A 26,181-nucleotide genomic window follows, 5' to 3' on the forward strand; every position below is an offset into this window, starting at 1 on the left:
GCCCACATTCAATGTGTGTGTGTTGTGCGAGTGCGAGTCCTGCACAGAGATGTTGAGACAGAAGTTAAGTGGCAGGATTAGGGGGGATACATGAAGGTAAGCCATAATGATGAAACATAACACCCTCATAATAAGTTTTTAAATCCGAGAATTTGCCTGCATCAAGCATATGAGTCACACTTTTGCATATCAAATGTGCTAATTGATATTTTCATGAAATTAGACTGTATAAAGTAGTTTATATAAGGTTTATTATAAGAACTGTGTGGATACAAAAACACGTCGTCTGTGCAGGATTCGTTTCAAGAAACCAATGATGATGCTGATCTGACCCAGCGCCAAATTTTAATGGACTTCTACGTAAGCTTCTTTAGATATCACAAACCTTAGTTACATTTCTTCCTGTCTGTTTGTAGAAAGCCAAAGAATACAAGAACATGAAAATAACAAGTGCGCCTTCAGTTCCTAAAAATAGCATCTATATTCAGCTCAAAGCAGAGAGGCTTGAATCCAACATAAAGTGGGGTGGATCTTTTATGTCCTTTGGGATTGAATCTTTAAAAGATTAAAGATAGTACTGCGACCTCCTGATGATCTACATTTATAAATATTTGTATTTATTATTCACACATCTATAGACTACAGTTAGACTTAAAACGAAAGAGTGACCACATACTGAAGGAAGTACGTACACTTTGACAAACAGTTCAAAAAAGACTGATATGTGTTCACCTCATATGTTACAGGTAAGATACACACAATGGGTTGTTGTTGGTTGATTTTTGTGTCCAGTTGTAAATCAGTACTCACTACTTCCTCCTGCATTCAGTGGCACGATCTATCTTAAACTCTGGAAGGCTGACAAAGCCCTCTGCCTTCTCGTCCTGTGAAGAGCAAGAGCACAGTCAATCAAAGCGCTACATCATGTATAAAGACTTAATGTTGAGATGTTGTTTTTACATGTACTCACCTCCTCATTCATGTACCAGTACAGGCATGTGTCTTTTAGGATGAACCAGTACTTCTTCCACTTCTGCGAGAAATACGTTTTAGCATCCTTCTTTTTCCACAGCCAACCCTCGCAGTCCCCCTGACCCAGGTCCCTGCAGGAAATCCGACGCTTGCTGATCAAAGGCAGGGGACTTCCAGCTGCAGTTGTAAGAGCAGGGGAGCAGAACCGGTGAAGGGTTAAATAACACACATCTGATCAGAATGACATCTGATCATGTCTTGGCTTGAGTGAACTTACAAACTTCAGTTAAAGTCCTCAAACAGGTGCGCCTACCTTTACTCTTCTTCTTTGACCTTGACAGCAACGAGGACCTTTCAAAAACCTGCCAAAAAAAAGAAGAATAGCTACATGCCGGGGATCCTTTTTTATGTGCTTTTTGGCTTTTTTCATTTTTTTTTTTACAAGTGGAAAATGTAAATTTTAAGATAGATATGAGACTGACATGGTAGAGGGAGGCAGAGTCTGAGCTGGATGTGGACAGGGAGACTTCCATCTGTAGGGCAGGGACGAGTGTGTAATGTGTGGGGCTGGCTCCTCGCTCTGTCTTCCTCCTGTTCTGACTCAGGCTGCGTCCCAGCAAGAAGTCATCCCCCGGGGTTTTATCTTCACTCGCAAAACGCAACAGGGAATTCTCTGCCAGGTCAGAACAGAGGAAAACTCAGTCACACAAAATGTATCTATTAAAGTGCAATAAACTGAATAAAAAGGTAGATGACATGACAGGTCAACTAAAGTAAAGCCCAAACCCCCCTGCTGACTGTCTGCAGTATATCTGTTAAAGCCAGGACATACTGGAGGTCAAACTAGAGAATCAGATCTCAAACATGGTTTCTGCTTTAAAAATAGTTCTCATCATGCTGGTAAATGGGCAAGTCTTATTTTTTCTAAGAAGTGAACATTGAATTCGTTATTTCATTCTGTAAAAAATAACCTGATTTACAGCTCTGTGGTGCTGTGTACAGGAAAGGACATTGAACTTTCCATTACTGTGAGTGTCTGATTCAAACCTAAATAAGAATTTGTTCTGCTGTACAGGAATGTACCGACCTGAGGGTCTTTGCTGTTTTAGAGTGTATTAATTGTGGGTTTTTTTATCAGCTGGTCGAATGATCGGGACGTCAAAATCATGGAGTCTTTACGGCGCAACTTTGACCCCAAATGAATTACAAGCGCAAAATATCGGTGCCTGTCATGGGTGGTATTTTGGGTTCATTATCCATTTAATACACAGTTCGTGCAAAAATTATTTACAAAATGTATCTGAATAATTATATTATGCAACATTTCTGTTAGCCTATATCTTAATTAATGTCAAAGTCTTCATTTACATCTACCCTTGTATTAACCATCACATATTAGTTGCTAAATTGGTTCCTCATCAAACTGTGTGTGATCTCCTGTTGGATCAGTCGTCTCTCTGTGATTTAATGATGACTCTCTGAGATCAATGAATGCAGATTTTTCAAAAGACTTCCTATTTTAAAGGCGTTTATAATCAGCAGCAAAAGACTGTTGTCAGGCAGGAGGCCCTCAAACTTACAAAAACTGCCTCTTGCAGATAAATATAGCTCCATCACTTTTTCTGAAAAAAAAAAAAAAAAAAGCCCAAAGGAGCAACATATCACCATCGTCCCCAGAGGAAACAAACACATCACTCAACTCTTTCTTTGAGACTGAAATAAAGCAAATCAGCCTACTCACACTCCATTTACCACCTATTCTGACAGTCCCCCAAAAAATGTGAAAATCTCTGGGTGTATTTCTACAGTTGCCAAAGCAACAGTGCACTTTTTATAAATCCGAACAGAGATAAACGGCACAGCTGAGAGCGAGAAAAGAAAAGGATGAGGGGAGAGCAGGAGCAGAGATAGATTATGACCATATGGAGGAGATGGAGGTAAGAACTGATATCCAGCATGTTATCAGTTTTGACAGGCCAGCTCATCCTTCTACTTCCTGGCTTTGAGATCTAAGAGGGTGAGAATATTATAAGATATCAGCCCACTCACCTCTTCTCGCTCTGTCCCTCTCTGTCTCCCTCCTTTCTCTGCCTCCCTTTCCTTTTTTTACTCTCCCTCCCACGGCCTCCCACTCACCTCTCCTGCTCTCTCTCTTCATCTTGGCCAGGTCTTCATTGTCTCCCACCCAGTTGTATTCCACTGGCATGGAGATGGGCCTGAGCCTGCCTGGAGGAAGGAGGAACAGTGAATGTCAACATTACACAGCTGCCTACACTCACATGCTCATAAACACACACACGCCAGAGAGATGCAGACGTCAAAAAAAAAAAAAAAAAAAAAATCTCAAGAGCATACAAATGTCACAATGGCTTGCGGCTCCAATAATTTCCGCACTGAGTCTTCAGAGGAGATTCAGGTCATACCATAGGTGGGGGTGCTGCCTCTGCGAACTGATGACACCTCCTGGTTCTGGTCATACTCGTAGCAGTACAGTATTGTGTCTTCCTCCACCAGAGGAAATCGCCCACGACACTCCTGGTCCAGGTAGGAGTTTGGTGACTCAGATCCCTCGGCGACATGGACATTGGATTGAGAATCATCGTCGGGTAGATTTCCCTTGTCGTCTCTGTGGTAGCAAAATTAAAATGTAAATTACGAACATGACTAATATGATAGAAAATGCCTTTTATTTGGAAAAAGGCTGCGAGTAAGCTGCAGCTCTGCCATGAAGATGCTGCGACCAGCCATATCTCTTTATTTAGGAGTTTGCGCTTGTTGATGGATGTAAATATTCCAATGTTGGATCAGGTTTCATCAAATATGTCATTCATACATTTGGATTAAAAATATGAAGTAAGTCCTGTCAGTATTGAGTTTAAAAAAAGGTTGACACTGTTATTCTTGTGTCAACATAACTGGGGCGGCAGTAGCCTAGATGTCAGTACACATGCCCCATGTACACAGGCTACAGTCCCAAGTGGGCGGCCAGGGTTCGATCCAATCTGTGATTCCCTACTCTCTCCCCATCTATGACTCTATTTTTATTTTTTTAAACAACGTTAACATCCATAGACCATATTCACTGTATATTTATGCTAAAAACTGCATCTGGTAAACATAGGCTCATGCCTGAGCCAAGCAGCTTGGATCTCTCCTTGGACAATACAATACTAAAAGAGTCTATCATCATGTTCTTTAAGATGATGCCAATAACTGCAGTCTCACATGCTCAGTGACACCTAAAACAAACTGATAACAAGCATATCACAGATCACAGATGCTATCAATTTATTGAAGTTACTGTAACTGAGTAGTTTTATTATGTACTTGTTCTATTTGAGTAGTTTTAGTATTTCCACTGAGTAGCAAAAATCTCCTAGTTGGCGTTGTTTTCAACAGATTGATAATGTCATCTTTTGATTAATCCAAGTGAATGTAATTATATTCTAAGGTTTGTAAATGTTTGGACAATGCTCGACAGTAATCAAGATTATAATTGCTGACATATTTCAGTCCAAAGTGGTGAACATAAGTGATTAAATATCACAATTACGTTTTACTTTATTACTATCTGTAGTTGGGTTTACATTTCGTTTTACACAGCTAAATGTATTCATCATGCACATCTACGCTGCTTGACAAGATGAATGCATTCCTCTCCTCGTGAAGCAGTTGTGAAACAGACCTTTTACATGTTTAAATATTCTAAATCCTTCATTGTTTGCGAGCCTTGGTTGCGGTTGTCTCCTCCATTGTCTTTGTGGGTACAGTGCGACAGTGCTATTTGTGTTAGCGTCACAAAAGGTCAATCATTGGTGCTTCATGAAGCCTCTGGCAGCAATGAGTATGCTTGTCCTTTTCCCATGTGCACCCTCACATGTAAAACATTGCTCTCTGTGCTTTAAGTGGTCAAAAAACTCGACATTTAAATATATTTCAACATTTGGTAAAGCTATAGTACATGTGAACCTGTGTTAAACGTGTAAAGGTAGCGGTTTTGACATATGCTCCAGTAAAGATTTCTGAACTGGTTGTTCACACATTCACCTCACAGTCAGAGAGTGTCACAGTCGGATGGGAGGGGGGGGGGGTCTCCTGAGGCAAACGTGGCGTAAAAAGAACGAAACAAGTGGGCGAAGCAACAGAGTAGCTCAAGGAGAATATTGGCTTCATATCAATGAAATTGCAAAAAAGAGGAGAAGAACATACTGGCGAACAGAAAAACATAATGCTTGCACACAATCACGTGCATACAGTCCATTGTTCTATGCTTAACGTGGGAAAAGGAACATCACCACGCCCTCCCACTCGCTCGAAGAAAATTCTTCGGATTTTATCCTGCTGTGTTCTCACATCAGCTCACGCAGACTGCCTGCGGAAAACACATCAGGGGTCTGGCAGGAGAAACTCCAGAAAAAATCAGAGTCAAAAAGTCTGCTTTTTGCGATCACACAAACGGCGTGTTAGTGTGACGAACGCTCATGTTTTTACCTTGGGGTGTAGGGTTCAGCAGGAGGAGGGGGGATGTAGAGGTCCTGCAGGGCACAGCTACTCCTCCTGGATGGTGTGCTTAAAGTGCTGGTGGGCGTGGCCACACTGCTGCTGGGACTCTGAGGGAAGATTGGCTGTGTATGAGTGAATGTGTGTGTATGTGTGATTGTGTCAGCATGTGCAAAAGAGAGAGGGACAGGCGGACAGGGAGCAAGAAAAAGAGAGAGGGGAACAGTTACAGGAATTGACACATAGAAAATTTGAAGTTTTGCTGCAGTTGTCAGTCAGTCGGGGAACATTCGTTCGGCTCAGAATGAGCTGCACAGCATCTCGAGCGTGAAATGAGCAGCGCGCTGCACGTTTCTGATGCTCCAGTTCTAAGTAGTGCGTGCAGGTGAGTGAACGGTCTAGTCTTTCCTCTCATTCATGTTGAGAAAAAAGCTACGGGATAGCCTGCATGTTCTTCACATTGAGAGCAAGAGATTGCTTCTTTATTTTATGGCACGTTTTGTGTCAAACATGCGTACAAAATGTGTTCTTTAATTCCTATCTTGTCACATTTACTATCAAAGCAGTTGGCTGCAGAATCATCAAAAGATGCCTGTTTTGAGGAGATAAAACATTGACTTCCAGAAGAGCTTGAGAGCTTACTGAATAAGTGAGAAAAGAAATTCTCGCCACAACAGAATACTAATTTGTCACTGCCTAAACTATGCAAATATGTTTCATAACTCACAGCTGACTAATATCAGAGATTTATAATCGGGAGAAAAACTCCATCCTAAGACCATTATGTGTGTCAGAGTTACTGCAGGGCTTCAACTTCACAACCTCTTTTAACTTAACAGAATTACTTCTTCATTTCAGTCACATCTCAGAACAAACAAAATTAAAGCTTCATTTTTTTTATTCCATTTTTGGCCTCAGAAAATGCCAGCAGTAGAATGAATATGACTTAGAGATGAAAAAGTATGAGGATGTGATGTGAAGAGGATGGGGGATGCTTTTCAAGGCCTCTGGGGGGAGAAAACATTTTCTCTGGCCAGGGACTCAAAGAATGGCCGAGAAACATTAATACTCATCCCTCTTATTTCCACCCATGCTGGCTCCAGCACAGGATCCTAATATTGTAATTGGCTTGGCCAAAGTAGGACAACAGATGCCACTGAGGGCTGCAGTGTCAACATGTGAATGAATGTTGTTGAAAAACCTTCAAACAATAAGTAGAAAATTGTGGTACAAAAGGGAAGAGGACAACGTTTACACGATGCCTGCAAAATATGGGTCAAACACATACGTAGCATCAACAGCTCATAGCTGTAGAAAAACAAGTTCTTGGCTTATGGCTCTTGTATTACAGTTCATCCTACCTCAGTCCTACGCATCTCATATTTTTGGGCTATTCATAGTCTGATGTGGGATTTTGCTTTTTAGTATCCAAAGTCTATGCATTACCATTTTTTATCATAAGCAAGGAGGCACAGAGATTAGAACTGAACAGTTAAATTGCATTCCACCACAATACAAATATACAGTCTATGTGGACAAACACAAACTTGCAGTATCTCAAGAGAGAACAAATGCAGGATCCATCATACTTGCAGAGCCAACGGTTTCCATCTCATGTTCTTGAGGAGAGCAGGGGTGGAGGTGAGTGTGCTCTGTGGGCGTTTCTTCAGTGTCAGGGTGACACCTGCAGGGTCCCCACGCAATAAGTTCACCAAGTTCTTCAACTGCCAACCCACCTATCAAATAATGAAAGCATGGTGAAGGTTACCTTGAGTTGGAGGCAGCTATATGATTCATTACTTTGACTGTGCTCACATAAATGTCCAGTAAATAGCAAACCTAAGACCAGCTAATGTGCATTGAGAAGTGTTGTAGCCTGTGGTGTGAAAAGAGAAGCCCACAGACTCAGTCTCATACCTGCAGGATTTCTGAAGGCCAAAATAGGGCGACACGACGGGATGTAAATAATACATTGGATTCAACAAAAACAGGTAAAATAATGAAACTAAATAATACTTAATGTTTTACCTCTGTCAACAAAACATGAGTTCATCATCTCTAAACCTAGTTTGAAGTCTACTGAATAGTATTATGCTTAACTTGTAATCAATTCTACCACCATTGCTCACTGTTGTACCTTTGCCAGATCTTATCATGTACCATTCCATATAAGTACACCAGAATCAATCAATGTTGTCCATACACTGTTAATAATATTGGACGAAGCCTGAGTGACATCACCACTGGTTACTGCAGGAGGCCTTGGAAGCCCGCCAATGGCAGTTTCCATGCTGGAAATGCTGTCTCACTCTGACTGTGAGTCAACCTATGACAGGCTGAGAGCTGGAGCTGAGGGGGTCCTGAAGCCTCCAGACAAACAGCTACACCTTGCCTTTTCGAACGTGTATGTATGGGACATATAGGGCCTCTGCTCCTCTGGTTCCGTTTTAGAGAACTTGGATCAAGAAGGAAAAAAAAGGCTTTTTTTTTACACTAAATTGTTCAAACACTGGAGTTTGCTGCTGGGTGTTGCTAAACATCTTTTAATTATTTCCTTTCCCCTCTACCCTCAAACTTTCCTCAGTTCTATTCACAAAACGTTTTTATCCATTAAGTACATTAGTTGTATAAAAAACCAGTTGTACACAGCTCAAATGAAAAAACAAACAAAAGACTCACAGGTCACATATCAACATCCAAAGTGCAATCAAAAAGCATTGAGTGTGAGAAGCTTGTAAGCTGTGACAAATGATACATGACAGATCAGCAATAAATAATGCATACAATTCTAATATGGGTTTTAAAAAAAAGAATAGACGTTAACTTGTAAATGTATTAAAAGTCTTTGAACAAAAAGCAAAGGAAAAGGAAAATATTTGTGCAGGTAAACTCATAGGACTGTCTACAGAAAATAAAAATGTTCTCACTGCTAAACTTAATAACAATAATGCAAAGATACAAACAATCAGCATGTGGAATAATCAACACTGCAACCAATGATGAATGCAATAGTTGAATGTTGACAGGTGAAGAGGTTATGAATAGGTGGAAAGATCTTGTGTCAAAAGTCAAAAAGGATTTATCAGCCTGGTCACTCCCAAATGGTCAAATCTGACTCCAGAAAACTAAAATGCCAAAAAACAAAAGGCCAAATGCCAGAAACAATGGGTGTCATCAACTCCCTGAATCAACCTCTTGTAATGCTTCTTGTAATGCTTTTCCTCTCTCACACAGGGACTAAAAGATGCTTCTTTGATGCCACACCAATAGGCTGAAGTTCATTAATTCATATAGGGCTGATTGGGTCTTCTTCCAATAAAACGCTGATCCTGACGGTTTGAAACTGCAGAACAAACTGCAGCTCTAAATCTGGAATGTTGAGTGCAAATAAAACACCAAAGGGCATCTTGAACACCCCCTGTGATGTTAATCATCAGGCACTGTCGTGGTGTGGTAAGCCCCAATGTTGTACTTTGTGAACAGCTGCATGCCTTGTAAATACTCTTTAACCCAGTTTTGATGACATTTGGCACATAAAACATCCTGCCCAGAGAAACACTGACTACTGAACCAAATATGCCAGGACCAGTTTGGGGAGAAAATATCCTCTCTTGCTTGGAAGGCTGCACTGACTTTCAGTACAGCTTGCGCATTCCAGGCAGCCTGAGAAAGCGGGCACTTTTCAGGCACTGACCTAGCAATCACTATGATCCTTTCCAAGTCATTTCTCACCTTGACAGCCGTTACACAGACACACACTGTTATAATCCAAAACCTACTTTGTTCTCTGATAAAGAGCTTGTTGGGCTATCTGTAGCCAAAAAAAAGTGTATTTATAGCAGTGAATCCCCCCTTTTTTTAACCCATTTACTACCTCTCTGTGAATTAAATGTATATCAAATGTAATGCTTCAGGTTTCATTTTGTTTCTACTCCTTTAGGAGATGCTAGTAGACCCTTTTCAGGGTTAAAATTTACTATCCTGCATGGATCTTTTTTATGGCTATGAAGCCTTCCCTGTTTATTGACCTGCACCAGAAATTCAATTTGTCATTGCTGCCTGCAGTTATTTATTTCGGACACAGTGTCGTTAATTTTTCACAGCCTTCCTATCCTTTGCTCATAGGCACTGGACAATTTGTCTTGTTTTTTTCTTTGCATCAGGTGTTCTTAGATTATTCTATATGTGTTATATCATATTCAAACGTTCATCACAAAGCAGCTTTTGCCTCTAAGGATTTGTCCTTCATTCATGTTCTCTGGCTGATGTAACTCTTTTGCCTCAGCAGCCATTCTTACATCTGCTTTTCGATGAAAAAGAGGCTCAAACCCAGTGAACTTTGGTCCGTGCTGGCCTTCTCCCAGTGGCCTTAATTATAGAACCTTGAGCTGTTTCAAGCATTTCTTCTTGCCTGAATACTACTTTTTTAAAATCTTGATGTTTGTTCTCCTCTGTCTTGGCTTGGGTCTTTTTTTTGTATCTCTAATGATGAAACCAGAACTTTTCACTATCTGACAGCAGGAAATTATGAACAAATTTGACCTCAACAGGTTCAGTTTTTTCACCTGACATGTCCAAAGGTTTCATCCCTGCTGATTGTCCTTCATTATCTATCAGAATCAACCATCATGAAATTGCAATTTATAGAGCCACAGCAAATTAAACATATTAACAGTATGTCATCTTATCCTGGCAGTCATTATGAGTGACAGTTTAGCTTGAGATCAGCAGACACTGAGTTCACATATTTCTATCACCCATTTAAGCTGTCAATCTAACTCAGTGGCTGCAGCAGCAGGAACATTTCCTCCACCACCACCACCTCCCAGCATCCACCTGTGACCTCTGTAGCTGTAAACAGGCTGTTTCACACTACACACTCATTATATACAGTGAGGATAATACTTATACCATCTATTAGCTAGTATTCAAGCAATGAATTATTCCTACTTTTCTGACTGAAAACCGTCCGTATAAAATGCAAATAATTATGTCCTTAGTAACAAAATAATGTTTCTTTACATGAAGGTGTTTTATCCCAACACCGTTGTTGTGCATCATACATTTAATTTATTACATGTATGATGCACATCAACAACTGTGCTGTTCCTGCTATACGTGGCTATGCTATGAAGCAGGTCTATAGGTTATCTATTGTTTCACATGAGGAGCATGCACAGACTCCATCCTGCTCTCATGCTTGGCAGCCTTGAAATAATGGCTTGAAAGTGTGATGAAGGAGTCGTTCACACAATTCAGTTCTGTGTTTGTACTTTTTCTCTGTAAAATAAAAAAAAATAAAAAGTCTGCATCCACTGGTTGAGATGAGTGACTGAAATGAACCTGACTTGAGCTGTGTAATTATCATACAGCTTACTGTTGCACATGCAGGCAGCAATTATTTCAGACAAAAGGGGTGCTATATTTAAACTGTGAACAACGAGAAGTTTAAGCTTTTATTTTCTCTGAATTAAAGCTGTTCTATGTGCACTTCAGCAGAAGAAAGGTTTTTGCAGTTTTAGCTTAGCAAAAACAATGAATCAACATTTGTTTGTTCTGATATGTGCTGAGCTCGGAAACCACAATGCTACAATAAGATGGATAAACTGTAATTGTGCCTAGTTTACGAGGGGTTTAACTTTCCTGCTTTAATTGTTAAAATCCCCAATTAAAGCCAGCCAAGGACCGTGGTTGCATATAATTTTGTCCTCCATCCAATTTTCTTTGCTTTCTGTTCAGGTTTCTCCTTTTGGTTTCAAAGACACAAATCAACATAAAAAAACTCTTATGGTACTTACAGCAAAGGAAGTTAAACTTTTCCTCAAGCTCCAGTAAATGTGCTGTGACGCATTTGCTGACATTTTTCACAGTCATGCCATTATTACCATTTTCGCAGGATGTGATACAGTGGATGTTTCTCATTCTTAAAAGCGACAAACAGTACGTAAGGGCAATGCTGATAATAATAGCCTCATCTCTTTTCTCTGTCAACTTGACTTTGCGTCCTTGCAAAGTTGTGTTTGCCTCGGTGGCTGCTTACCAGCAACAATGTAAATGTGGCTTCCAAGATGCTTCTGACAAGCAGCAAAGATAAAACACCAAGAATATTATTTAGAATACTTTGTTGTTGTGACTGCAAGTTCAAATTGTGGGCAGAATTTAATAGATGAATATAATGCATGGCAAGGCAAGTTCATTTATACTGATCTCACATGAAGCATATCAAGGTTAGGAAGACAAGGACAGAAGGAGCGAGTTGTCTCACCCTAAAAGGTGCAACAGGCACAACACAACTAACTTAAATATGAGCGTCACGTCTGTCAAGCACACTCCACACACATTCTGAGATGCACCAACATAGATCACATCTAAAATCCTGTTTATCATCTAAAGTGTAAGAGCCCAACGCGACTAAAGCAAATGGCAGTCAAAGTAACATGTCCAAATCATCAAAAGCTAGGCAGATAGACCTTAACAATAAAATGGACCAGCAAAGCTGCAGTGCCTCACTGTGCATGTACTACAACAAAGATATTACTGCATAGACATCGACAACAAGTGTTTCCTTTAGAAAAAAAACACATTTATGAATTAACAAGACATTTGCATTAACAAACTGCACATGGAAATAGATGAATAATAATACAAATGATATGCAAATTCAGGCAGCATAATAGGAAAAACACATTAAAATATGCCAGCAGGCTATTAATGACGTCTTACCACAGTCTGATGATTGACCTGAATGACTTCATCTCCAGCATGGATTTTCTTACAGCGGTCAGCTAGGGACTGATGGATAGACAGTGAAGAAGAGTCATTCGCTGCTGCTCACTGTAATACAACAACCTCACTCTACATAATACACATATTAGGATGTGCATAAGTTAACACAAAGAGGCCTGTACTCACTCCTTCTGTTGTGCCAGTGATTACATGCAAACCATCATAAGTTGATTTGATGTACATTCCCTGTGGGAGGATAAGAGGGGTATAAATTATAATATTATAAAGCAAACTCTGACAACACACTCATTTAAAACAATGCAGCTCAGCTCAGTCACACGGCCGTTTGCAGAACAGATCAGGGCCATAGCTTATCAGCAAATCTAGATATTTGTTTTAATCAGCTTGGATTGTATGAATGGAAGGAATTTCAATTAATCTCACTCTTTCCTAACAAGCAGTGAAAGATGTCTGTGTTTTTCAATCTGATCTTAGATTTGCATGATTGGATTTTTTTTAAACACTGCAGGAAGGTTCTTGAATACAGAATGGATGTACTTTTGGAAAACAAGCAAAGCGCAATCTGATTTAATGCCATGTGGTAGTTCTCACTCAAATCCTGCCTAAGGCAGACAGAATCAAGCAAGAAGGATTATTTATCTTAAACAAATAGGATTGGTTTGTTGCAAGACAAGTTTCCACTAAAAAGGGTCTGAAGTGCATTACAAAGACACACACGCACACACACTTTCTATCTCTCTCTCTCTCTCGCACTCTCTGTGTCTCTCACCCAGACACACCATCACAAAAACAATTGCATGAGTACTCCCTTTCTTACACACAAACAAACAGATACACAGAAGCAGCATGCCAGTCTTCAAGTGGAGAGGGTAAGAGGTTTATTTATAGGCCGCTCGGCCCACTGTTGTGTTCAGGTTTCACTGAACGGATGAGAGAACTTCCATGTGCCCTGCTGCCGTGCGTGTGTGTGTGTGTGTGTGTGTGTGTGTGTGTGTGTGTGTGTGTGTGTGTGTGTGTGTGTGTGTGTGTGTGTGTGTGTGTGTGTGTGTGTGTAGGGGGGGCTTTTATTGTGGCCCCAAGCAGGGCTCTCGTGCCTGAGTGTAGGTCAGTGTAAAAATGAAGTCTAACAAAGTGCTGATGGTTATACAGTGTCTATATTAAGTGTCTTAACTGCTGCGTTACTGTAAACATGTTATCTTGTTTGTACAAGCATTAAGAAGATAGACTGTGATGTGTTGCTCGGAGATGTTTAAATTTAAGTATTTAGTATTTTGCTCATTTCTACCAGGGCAACATTGTGTGTCCATGTTGCTTTTTGTCGACTGACTCATATGCCCACGAGCTCAGTTAAGCCCAGTTTTGGGACAGCTGCAGTGAAGTCTCATATTTACTGGAGAGTATAGCAGCTATACACAGTGTTTATTCTTCACTTAAACATCCTCTTAATCCAAAAGATTAAAAGATACACATGCTTCAGTTTAAAGAAATGTTTGAAGAAAATAAGCATGCCACATCTCTCTAGAAAAAAAACACACATTTAGATATTCTGAACATTTGCTACAACAAATCGTCTTTGTGTTGACAATATTAACATCAGACAATATATCTGTATTGTTAAGTATTGTTTCTGAAGGAATGATAACATTTTTTAATGTAGTGAGCACAACACAACACAATTCTGTATGCCTACATTGTTGAGGCAGAATTCTTCTGTCAGGGTAAAAGAGCTCATTCATTTTGTATGTAATAAAGGTCAACCCAAGTAACGGGGCTGTGTACCTCTCACAGCACACAAGCAGTCACAGTGTTTCAATCATCAGAAAAACAAACCTGCGCTATGACTCCAACAAATAAAGTAGAAAGAGTTAGTGTGGGGCATCTGCATTTTGCAAGAAGTGAGACACATGCTGCAAGATACTTTGCTGATGCTCGATTTAAATCCAACAGAAGTCCATATGCTGTCAAAGTCATGCTGTTTCAATCTCTGCAATTAGTAGAGTTTTTCCACCACCATCACCAGCAGCAGCAGCAGCAGCAGCAGTAAAATTATGATGTATGAACATTGTACTTTACTTTTTAGAAGCCTTGTCTCGTGTGTTCATTTCACCAAACCTGGAAAACAATATAACATCTTTATTCTTTTTTTCACTGTGTAAGGCTAGAAGACTTGGAGAGCCTTCTTATACGCAGGAGCAACATGTGCGGTTTGCTGTTGGGTTTGTGTGCTTCTCACAGATTGTTGTGTTTACCAGGAAGAAGAAGGATATGTGCAGAGTCACACTGTTGAGTAAAGAAAGCCAGCAGAATCATTTTGGGAGTTCAGTTTTTATAGGAGCAACACAACATGTCGCTGAATGAGTTTCTCCATACATTTTATCAGACCAAAAAAAAATCTTCATTATTATCAGGTTATAAGCTATATGGATGCCATTGGGGTTTTATTCACAATTTAATTACTGCAAGAACTTTAGAGAGAATTTGGATGAAATGTAGTAACACTAAGGAGTTATTTTTAATGTGCTCGGCCATATTGACCTTTTATTGACAATCGAGGGTTAATTTAAGAGTCAGATGATGTATATCCTAGTATGAACAATAATTACTGAAAAAATGTATTACTGTCTGATAATTATCTGCTGCTATTTTAGTGTTTATGTTAATTACTCCTACCTCAGGCTACATTACCATCTTACAGCTAATTTAACTTTCAGTAAGGTTAACAAAACCTCCTCCTGTTTTATTTTTTTACTTTGGATGACGGATTTTATCCTCAACAGATGAATGACTAATGAGAAACATTCAAACATTCAGAGTCTCTTTTTTAATCTGACTTAGTATTTGTCTTACCAGTCCTTCTGTTGATTTGATGTTGGCGAGCTGCACGACCTCCAGATGTGCAGCCTGGGACACCATGGGGTCAGAGGACAGGGAGATGATGTGGTCGCACACGCCAGACAAAGTTTTACACTAGAGGGGACAAATATAAAGTATAAATATACAACCTGAAAGAGTGTCAGATTGCAGTTTCTCTTAAAGTTGACAAAGGATTAATAAGTCAAGAACTCACCACATGCAAGATTTTGTTTTCTGTTTCATACACGGAGCAGTCCTGGGGAACATTCAGAGAGCACTGTTACCTCAAGAGAACGTGTCAAAACGGAGTTATTATTGGCATTTCTGCTGTAGGTGGATATAAGCAAAAACCGAGCAGCTTGGCACCTATAACCCCCAACACACCCACACAGCCATGCACAAACAAAAAACAAATGAATCACCACTGCGGAGGCATGTCCCTCTCTTTCTCTCTCTCTCTCTCTCTCTCTCTCTCTGCCAGTCTTCCTCTCTCGGTCTTCTTTTCTCTCCTGATCGCCCTCTTTCACACCCACCTTCAATTTTTCCCACTTACATTTTTCTCTTAACTCCACATAAACATTATTCTCTGTAGAGAGAGAGGTCCTAAAAACCTATAAAGACTCGCCGCCGCTGCTGTTATTTTACAGTCATCCAGAGGGATTCAGAGCTTACTGTGATTGTCAGTATCGACAGGCTACAGAAGCTCTGATGTGAAAATCTGAACTGTGATCAGTTGCTGCATATTTCGTTTGAAAACATCCCGACATGTATTTCTTAGGCTGAATGAAGTCGTGCTTGAATGTCAGCACAAAATGATGAAATCCATTTGAAATACTTTTTTATCATGACGGATCATGACTGATGGTTTTAATTTATTAAACTGGAATAGTTGTGTGCATGAAATAGACATTTTATTTCAGTGTTAAGTTGGCCAGAAGTAGTTATCTGTTGACGTTAACAACATTGTAACAGTTTTGTTTTTTGCAGAACTTTATTGTACTTTCTGTTATCCGTACATATATGGATGTAATGCATGTATCTAGGATGTTTTCAATAGGATAAAAAACATGTTTCTTTTGCCCTGTATCTGACTGGTATACATTTGCCTTGGTAACTAAATCATATTTCCAAATGGATGTACCTGTTGTACGATTGTAGTGAGCTCAAGACACAGCTGGATGACGTTGTTTCTGGTCACGGAGTAATCTGCCACCGCAGCAAAAGGAGATCTGAAAAAGAAGGAGCACCTGGAATGAACCATTAGATCATTCTTCCTCTGAGACTAAATCATTGGTAAAAAAGTGAGAATGTCGAAGCACACAATATCTATCTACTACACAACATGAAGTGAAGAATTCTTGTATGTAAAGTCAGATTTCAAAGAACTATTTGAATGCTCCTTGCATGCACAGTGTAACACCAAACAACAGTAATGGCTAATAAAGCTACAAAGAAGGAGATCAAACATTGATATTCATCAGAGAATGATAAGTGTTAAGGTTAAATGCACACAGCGCATGATTCACATTCAATTTTTAATTTCTACAACTCTCTACCACATTAACCATGCCTCTGGAGTCAAAGACTACAAAGTGTGATTCTGTCAACTATGACGCCTTCAAACATGAAGATGAAACATTTGATACTGAAATTCAATCAGTGTTGACGTGTTGGATGATGTAGATGATGATTGTTGGGAATGAAACAGGGATTCGCTTTATTTCTGTTGAATGCTGTCTGCTTTGAACTTCCGTGTTCAGCAAAGACACGCACACACACACACACACACACACACACATCCACACACACACACAAACACACACACACAAACACACACAAACACACTAGCAGACGCAAACACATTGGCAGAATCCCACAGAGAAGGAAGGGATAAAGCAACATATAAATAGACTTGCTCAGTGCCTTTTTGGCCATCTTGTCAAAGTCGTCTTATATAAGGCCTTTACTCATCTTTTTCTGTCAGCTCTGTAGGTATGGACACAACATAAAGACAAAACAGGTCTATATGTGCTGAAAACACACTACAGGAACCAGTGGGTGATGCAAATTAAAAATACTGACTCATTCCGTTATAAAGACTTTTTATTTTTAAGTGGACCAAATGTGAGGTCATCATTTTTTTCCAAAAAAAAAACAAAAACAATAACACAGCCTTTGTATATTTATAGAAATGAACTTCATGGCCTGGGAAACCTACAAGCATTTCTTAAAGTTTGGCAAAATCAGTTTTGCAACTGTAGCATTGTATTTCAGAAATGATTATGATAACTTGGAGATGTGGAAGTCAGGAATATCCTGCAAAAAAACTTTGATTCGTGGATTCTGCAGAAACTGGCGTACAAAAAAATTGTCTGTTCGTTTTTTGATCAGTTTGAGGCATCGTATGTGTCTGTTGTGAACCACAACAGAATGTCTGTGATTATGTGTCTGAATCTGTCTACACATGCTTTTAAAAACATACATATATCTTTTTGCAATTCTCACCTGTCCAGCCATGCCAAAAGGCTTTTGGCCGCAGCGATCAGGTCCACCACGGAGGTCAGAAAGTCATTGGGCAGCTTGCGTGTGGCTCTGCCGTCATAATGTCCGCTGCGCCGCCTGCCTGTGATGAAGTTCTGCAGGTTCTTGGCAGATGCATTGAGCTTGTGTGACAGAGTCTTCAGATTCTCAGTTTCCAGCCCGTAGTTCTAGAGGAGAAAGGAGAGTAAATTCGCTTTGTTTGACCAGTTTGTCTCTGCTTGTTTTAAAGCCATGCCTTCCAAGAATGTCTGCAGTGTGGCGCTTCTTCTCTGTAGATAAAAGAGCACTGACAGAAGAGCCCACCTTGTGTCACTACAGGGGATGCTGCTCATATGAGAAACAAATAAGGAGGACTGAAACCAGTGACCCATCCTGCTCCCCTCCAGCTGTTACTTTGCATGTGCAGAGAAAGAACAACACTCATTATCCTGTACACAGAACTGCACGTGGAGGCCTGTGGGCGTTGTCACGTCACACTTTCTTGGGAGAGCACGGCAGAAGCGCCACTAATCATATTTAATACAGCAGCGCCAGAGAGACTTTAAACTAAATCCCAGTTACATAAGGAGCTTTGGGGCTGAAACAACCCACCCCCCCTTGTGCAGCGGTGTGGGATGAGAGGACTTTAGATTCAGATTGCATCTGTGACCTCAGTCCAGTAAAGCTCATCCTCTCTGTCTATGTTTCTCTCTCACACATCTTCATCTCTTTTCCACTCTCTCTTTGTCACATCTACTTCTTGTACATCCTGTTGCTTCTTTTAGTATATTTACTAGTCTAAATGTTGAGCTTTATTACCAATTTGACAGTATAATATTAAAGGCATTCATCTTCAAATGTTTTAAACAAAAATACAGAATAATAACTAATTACAGCTCTTCCAATACTTTGCTGCCTTTTTCTGCATTTTGTCATATAAAAGACTTGGTGACATCACTTGACGCTTTCATTGAAGCAGGAATTCGACCCTTTTTTCGGACTATTCATCAAACAAAAGACCATTGACAAATAAGCTGCAAATTCCTCAATAAAAATATGAATTGTTCATGACAACTTTCACATCTAATAAACTATTACATCAGAGAAATATAACACAACGAATAAATCGGAGGAAATGTTTCCAGATTTACTATTTTCTACATAATAATGCAAATTAATAATAACAATAATAATAATCTTTCAAACGGCTAATGTGCATCCATATTTAAAAACTACTTTTAAGTTTCTTGTGTTACATGTTACATGTGTTACATGTGCAACAACTGTGCCCCTTGGTTCAATTGTGTACAGTTCGCACCACATGCTCTTTTTCTGCTCTTTGTGGTTTTTATCTGCTGCTGCTTAAAAATGTATAAGGACAGAGTAATCATCATGTTTAAGGAAAAATGTTGAAATGTTTGAAAAGAGGAATAACAAGTGAAATCATTTGATAAATCTGATAAATGCTACTCTCTTGGAGAAAAAAAGTTCCATACTCATCCATCTGTTTTTTTATATCAGGACGTTGAATGTATGTATTCATTTTAACTTTTAATTATGTATGAGGATTTACTCACAGGGGAAAAGAGTTTCCTGAACTGGAAGTTACAACACAATCGTTTCTCTCACGTAATTCGGATCATTCCGACCTGAATCGCTTTGTGATACCGATCGGAGGCTGAGTTGTTAACAGCTTTGTTAATGTTAACCTTTCACTGTTTTCTGGAGCATGTTAACCCAATCAATGGAGACGCAGTACGCAGCAGTAAAACACACAAAACTTGTTTTTCAAAGAGGAAAGAGCAGAAATCATTTCTCTTGGAGACTGAAATCCATGTCAGCCTGTAGATGCAATCTCAGCCAGATTATTGACTCTCATTAATTGCTGTGATGTTTGAAAAATGAGTAAAATTAAATAAGCTTCGGTTTTGTGAAGTTTGAACCCTTTAAAAATATTGTGTTAATTTCAACAAAACACCAAAGATTCACTCATTTCTAAAAACTACTGAAATCTTTGACTGATAAACAAACTTCTTTTAAGATAACTTTATGCAAAAATACATTCAGTAAATCATCATCTGATGTTTTTCAGGATCTAAATAATTGTCTCCTATAGTTGGATTACAGCAAATGTTTTGTTGCAGTCAGTTTCTTAAGTGATTGATAAGATGAGGACGCACAAAATGAAAGTTTCATCTTACACTATTGCTCTGGGACTTTTTGAAGTGAAAGCACAGTTTTGTGGGAAGACAAAGTGAGAGGTGTGGACTGACCAGAGCGCATAATAAGTCCACAGCCTCCAGGATGAGCTCCTGGTGGCCAATCCTGGACACTCCCAGATCCTCCAGCTCCTGGTGGGTGATCCGCAGCAGCTGGTCCCCCCCCACTTTCTCCTTCTCAAAGGTTTTGATGTACTGCTGGAGGCAGTCATCCAGGCCTGAGAAAACCACACAGGAAAACTTTTAGTACAGCGCAGCAACAAGGTGAAAGTTATGTTTCCTGGAAGCATAACACTTCCCTATTTGCATAATGTGTTCTGATGGAGCTGTTTTTCTCACCAGAATCTGTGCTGTAAAATCTCTGAAGTGTGAGCACAGGTTGTATTTTGTTATGTCCCAAAGTGTGAAACAGTCTGTGTCAGAGAAGAAAAACTGACAGGTCCCCCCCCTCCTCAACAGTCCTGAGGTGCATTTAAACTAAAAAAGGGATGTTGTGTGTCTGTGCTTGGCTTGTTTTACATCTCTCACTGCAGCAGCAGGTGCGAAGTCGCTCAGTGAAGCAGTTGATGAAGAGCAGCAGAGTAAAACAAACTGACTGATTCTGCAACCCCCGTCTGAGTCGCTGGTTTGCAATGTATGAGTTGAGGTTTGAAACTACAAGAACTATGCAAACATATACATCAATATAGTTTACAGACATCAGGACCTAATGCAAAAGAATACAGTGCTAAACACTAGCGTCACAAACAAACCATAAGATGTTCATGGACTCAAACTGATCCTTTGTGTGTCACCAGACTCAACACACAGGTCCTGTTTATTTCAGAAGAACTCTGTAGGTGCTCATGACGCCATGTTCAGCTTTTAAACATTCAACTATCTTCAGAGCACACACATTGTGTGCTGTTACAAACACCTAAAACCTATTTTATTAAGTATTTTTATTTACATGTATCCCTAAATACTTAACCATCCACACCACATCCATTTAAACATTTGCAAGGTCAAAGGGGAATAAAGTAGCCTAATGACTGGTAAGCAGCACAGCAAATATTGTCATTTAAGCATTGACGAGGTAATATTTGTATCATTCCAGCTTTCACTCACTGAAACACATATAGCTGGATGTCACCAGTAAGTGCTCTGAATGCTAACCTGCTATCCTTTTACCATCAGAGACACAGAAAGTAGCCTTTGTGAGGCTTTTCTATACACCCGCTCTGTTTCCATCTTCTCAGTGGGAGAGAGGGGACACACACACACACACACACACACACACACACACACACACACACACACACACACACACACACACACACACACACACACACACACACACACACACACACACACACACACAACCCTTTGCTCATCTCTTCTTTTTATCGCTGTGGACCAATCATGTACATGTGCCTCAGTGCTGTGTCTGAACCTGATCAGGCATTCAGACCGGGTTCAGCTGGCAGCTAAGCGGGGGAGAGGAAACATAGGGAGTTTAGTGGTTTTGCATAAAACTTAAAGGCTGAACTAATCTGCCGCTTTACTTAGTTAATTGAGACTCATTATGTCAATGAAGTATTCCCCATGTTTCCATAGAGACCATCAAGCAAGGGGTTTTGGCAGGGAATCTCTCTCTGACCGCAGGAGCAAATAAAGAAATAAGCAAAGAGAGGGCATGATCCACAAAGTGACTGCTGCTTTTTTACATTCAAAAACTCCCACAGAATTTACGTTTCAAAAAGGACTATTTTCATGGGAACTGTGTAAATTATGGATAAAACTGGAAGTCATAGTGTAGAGACTCACATCAAAGAATGAAGCAGCTGTTTAGAATAACATGCTTTGTATGAATGTTTAAGTTTGACGATTCCCCCCCTCTGAAAATGAAATGCCTTATCTAATTTCATAGCATCATTTCCCAGAAAGCCCTTTTCGATTGGAGTCTATTTCACTGATTGCACTAGGTAATCTCTGCTACATCAATTTTCCTGTCCATTTCATGCTCAGCTCAGAATATCAGACAGGATGAAGAGAAATTAAAAGTGCAGCTCTGACACATCCTGATCTCCAAGCTAGATAATCCGTTGTTAATGTGAGGTAAGAGAGACGTTTAAGACTGGCATCGTGAGAATGGATTTATGCTGATCTGACCTGTCATTGATCACTGTTTGTGTGTGTGTGTGTGTGTGTGTGTGTGTGTGTGTGTGTGTGTCTGTGTGTGTGAGAGAGAGAGACGAGGAGAGAGACGGCTGGTATGCAAGAAAGAGCACAAAGATGAAACTGATATGCTGAAAAATAAAATACATGAATTATGATAATGCATACGGTCAGGAAGAGAAAAGAGATCATACTAATCCTGAGCATTTGGTCTGTGCTTCAAAACACACATCAAATTCATAAAACAATCCCATAATGCAAAAATCATGAGTTTTTTTAAAAATCCCCATCAAAGCTGTATTTCTTTCTCTTTTGTGTCGACAATCTCCTCTTTAAAGCAGCTTTGTCACAGCTGGGAAAGGGCATCTCACTCAAACAAAACACTACCCAGGAGTAGGATGGGGATAGGGGGGGGTTGGAGAGTGGGATTGTGGGAAGGTCAAAGGGTGCCCCTATTTGGCCTCTAATGACATCACACAGGGGTCTCGCAAATAATGGAACCTGTGAATTCTATAACGGCAAAACGCTGCCAGTCTCTAGGAGCAGTGAAGGGTTGTAAAACAAGAATGAAACCCCCTCCTCCTTCCTCCTCTTTCCTCCCCCTCAGAGTCTCCCAGTGCCACTCTGTCCCTCACTTTAAATTACCATTACCGGGCTCTGGGAGCAGAATCGTCTCTGCTCCACTTGTCAGACGTGGGATGCTGAAGAGCCCTCTCTCTCATATCCAATCTCTGCTTCTTACTGCCTGCCTTTCTCACTCCTGCTCTCAGCTTATTTACACATCTCCACAGATCTCATGTGAACTGTTGTGGCCGTTCTGTCTTCGCTTTTCTTCATATCCTGTCACCCCTGAGTCTCCTTTGTGTTTATAAATCCTCCATGAAGCTGTTCACTTGCATTTTCTGTCAAAACAACCCGAGTTCTTAGGATTCAGGTACAATTTGTGACACAACTGACACTAAGAGAGGTTTGATCTTTCCCATCACAATTTGTCTGAGCCATCAGTAAAAGGCCTTCAGGCTTACAGCTGTGAGTATGGATATGTGTGTGTTTGTGAGTTTGTTTGTGTGTGTGTGTGTGTGTGTGTGTTGAGGCAGTAAAGATGTATTTTTCACTCAGAGCATATCTAACGGGCTTTGGCCTGACATGTGAGCACGCAGCTCTACGAAACAACACACAAAACAATTACAGCACTACAAACAAACATAGACATGCAGACTTGGAACAAGTCCCCCTCCTAAGCTGAACACTTTCCCTTACAGTTTGTATTTGATAGCAGCAGACTAACGGCTGTAATGACTTTGCAATGCAAACAGACAAAATAATGAGTTAGCTTTGCCCTGAAAGTCTCCTGATAGGCTTGTGTGTGATATACAGGTCTTAGGGGGACTGAATGAGCAGACAGAACGTCACTAAGAAACAACAGCTAATTGAAATGTATGATAATACTTAATTCATGTTGACAACTACATATTTAACCTTGCCAACTTGAAATAGCCAATGTTTTCAGACCTTATGTTAGGTTCTTTCAAAGACTGTAATTGACCTTAGAATGCCACATTTAATGCCATTATGTCAAGCTCTTTTCTCTGCAGGATTTCCCGATGAAATAAACAATGTTGCAATTTGCAATAAAGAAATGTAATGTCAAGACTAAGGTGTTCTTGAATATAAATGGGTGTAACTTTCTATTTCAGTACACCATACGGTTAGAAAACTACGCCAGCGTTTCTCGATGCAAGTCAGCTGTGAGTTTTTAATGACTTCTGTCAGCATGTGGATGAACATTTCGCACAGATGGCTGCACAGTGCACAGGCTCTTATATCGTAGGCTACACCAAGTACCTTTTTTTTTATTTTTACCCAATACACATTAAACCTCTTTAACTCAGACTCTGACCACAGATCCTGCTCTCAGGTTAGTTTTTAGTCTCCGATGTGTCCGCCAGCTTCCTGTGATAACCTACAATAACCGTAGGACACAATGGAGCTTTCAACCTGTTTAGCGATATTTAAAGACGTAAGGATGAAAAGAACATATTGTCTTGAAACGACAAGTCGTCTGTACGTCGTAACTGCATGTCTGAAAATCGATGTATTGATTTTCTGTTGTAATTAAAAGGCGTTAAAGCGTCGCGCCGATGAGGCAGAGCCCTGAGGCTCAGCAGGTGTTTTTCTTCTCTTTTGGCATCTCGAGAATCCGACTTCAGATGCATTTCGGCTCCCTTTTCATGAAATGCAAAATATGTAATGCATTTTGCTGTGATTGTGCTTGAAGCATTCCTTACCTTTCATCCAGTCCACGACTTGACTTGAGCTCCACTTGCTTACAGGCTCCATAACCAATGCCATGGTAGAAGTTTGTCTTGTTCACGCCTCACAAAAGAAGAAAAATCCCCTCCCAGTAAACCCCACTCCCACCACTAAAAGCACAAAAAAAAGAAGAAGAAGACGAAGAAGAAGAGAAAATTAAAAAAATAAAATACAAATCTACTGTCCCTCGATTGTTTTGTGCTGGGTGTTTACAAACAAACCGAGGTAGGTCCAAAATGTCTCTCTGAGGAGCCTTGTTGCCCAGCAGACTTGAGCACATTCCTGTGCTGTTTGCTCGCTTGAAAGAGCTCTTTTACTTGTCATTCATGTCAGGCTCAGTGGCGTTGATGCTGGTGGGTCACTGTTGCCCGACCCCCCCGCCCCTTCCAAAATACATCCCAGTTAGCATCCAGAGCATAGAGAACAACGCATGCACTGTCACTTCATACTGCTGTCTGGGAAGGTTGGGTTCGCTCTGAGCATCCTCCCTCATACACAGACATGGAGTCACAGCCCTCACCGTGCGGGCTGTGTGGAAATCTATGAGGAGTGATTTGTGCCAGAAAGAGGCAGCGCTCTGAGGAAGACGCAGTTAATGAGAGTTAGCCCTATACTAAGTCTACTGTGTTACCATTATTATTTTTTAAGTTAGTTTTTCAGTAACTTAGCTCTTTGATTATTGAGTGGTGTGGCACCTTCCACCAAATCTATTATCCCCAAAAAAATTGAAGCCTAGTGGAGCTGGCTGTGAAAAATTGTTCAGGATCAGGTAACGAATAGGGATGGGAATATGCGGGTGAATATTTGATTACATATGTTTTTCAATGACTATTTGATTAAACTTAAATCGATGAAACTTCAGCAGGAATCACAGTTATCACAATTTGTCACAATTTGTTAAAACATGCACAAACAAATGAATGAGCCCATAAAGTGCTGTATTTATAAGGTTCGAATGAAGAAAGCTAAAATAAAAATAGCTGGATCTTTATGAGGATAAGACCAAATCCTGCACAATTATTTCAAAGCAAAAGTGCCAAAATCACAATTTCTTTACTCTTTCATTTGACTTCTCTGAAGCATTGATGGTAAAATGAACTGACCTCAACTTGATTTTAATACAATTTCAATGTTGAAATCAAGTTTTGTGCACACTGGAAAGCTTTTGATAAATCCATTTCATACAATGGTAAGCCTTACAGTAGGTCCTTTGCATAACCTTTAATTGCCTGGGCACTAATCACCCTTCATACTTGCCAGTGTTTTCTCCTGCCGTCTTTGTCGCTGCTCACGCCTCCATCACACAAAGCTCAGTGTAGCGGTCACTAACAAGACAAGGATGCTTCCAGCGCCTCGCTTTTACCATGTTTCCCATCAGAGTAGCCTACTGGTAGCTAAACAGTTTCAGGGTCTCAGTCAATAATCATTTCAATCACTCACCATTAAATGTCAACACTAAAGATAAAATAAAGAAGAGACTACCACGATTTTTAAAATGTTATAATTTTAGGGGCTTTAGGATGTTTTTGTTTCTAATTAATCCAAGTGTTTGTTTTTAAATGTATTCATGTTTCACTAAACATCTTTAAAAGGTCTAACACTTTAACCCAGCATAACAATTGATTATTCTACAGCATAAATACATCATTAAAATGTGCAAAATAGCAAAAGAAAAGTGTCTATTTTATTGTCAATGAAAGTAAGAGATTAAAAAAACAGCAGGATGGGATTTAGAGAATAGAACATTTGGAAATATTTGGCTCTCTTAATGTTTCTGACATTAAAAACAAGGCTGCAAACAATATAAAACAAGCAGGTTGTTGGGATCAATACAGCAGAAACCCCAACAGAGCCTGACATTCAACTTAATCAATAATCATAAATGAATACAGGCACCAGG

General features: G+C 40.0%; 1 protein-coding gene across 3 annotated transcripts in view; it reads right to left on the minus strand.

Annotated features, from left to right (window-relative positions):
* The window catches only part of LOC306831812 (connector enhancer of kinase suppressor of ras 2-like), a 31,556-nt gene extending 6,778 nt beyond the window's left edge, over positions 1–24,778 (minus strand). The window contains exons 1-16 of one of the 3 annotated variants that reach the window (XM_079356051.1): positions 24,257–24,778; positions 19,866–20,029; positions 17,578–17,780; positions 16,214–16,301; positions 15,287–15,328; positions 15,067–15,186; positions 12,385–12,444; positions 12,196–12,264; positions 7,062–7,208; positions 5,464–5,597; positions 3,396–3,598; positions 3,109–3,198; positions 1,455–1,645; positions 1,286–1,334; positions 971–1,149; positions 811–884 (exon numbers count right to left, since the gene is read on the minus strand). In XM_079356051.1, coding sequence (XP_079212177.1) covers positions 811–884; positions 971–1,149; positions 1,286–1,334; positions 1,455–1,645; positions 3,109–3,198; positions 3,396–3,598; positions 5,464–5,597; positions 7,062–7,208; positions 12,196–12,264; positions 12,385–12,444; positions 15,067–15,186; positions 15,287–15,328; positions 16,214–16,301; positions 17,578–17,780; positions 19,866–20,029; positions 24,257–24,320 — 1,877 coding nt within the window. In that variant the 5' untranslated portion in view covers positions 24,321–24,778. Of the gene's footprint in view, positions 1–810; positions 885–970; positions 1,150–1,285; positions 1,335–1,454; positions 1,646–3,108; positions 3,199–3,395; positions 3,599–5,463; positions 5,598–7,061; positions 7,209–12,195; positions 12,265–12,384; positions 12,445–15,066; positions 15,187–15,286; positions 15,329–16,213; positions 16,320–17,577; positions 17,781–19,865; positions 20,030–24,256 lie in introns of all 3 variants that reach the window. The other 2 variants (XM_079356050.1, XM_079356049.1) reach the window with 2 other exon arrangements.
* Between the last annotated feature and the right edge of the window lie 1,403 nt (positions 24,779–26,181).

The sequence above is a fragment of the Symphodus melops genome (assembly GCF_947650265.1).
Source record: "Symphodus melops genome assembly, chromosome: 11".
NCBI lineage: Eukaryota > Metazoa > Chordata > Actinopteri > Labriformes > Labridae > Symphodus > Symphodus melops.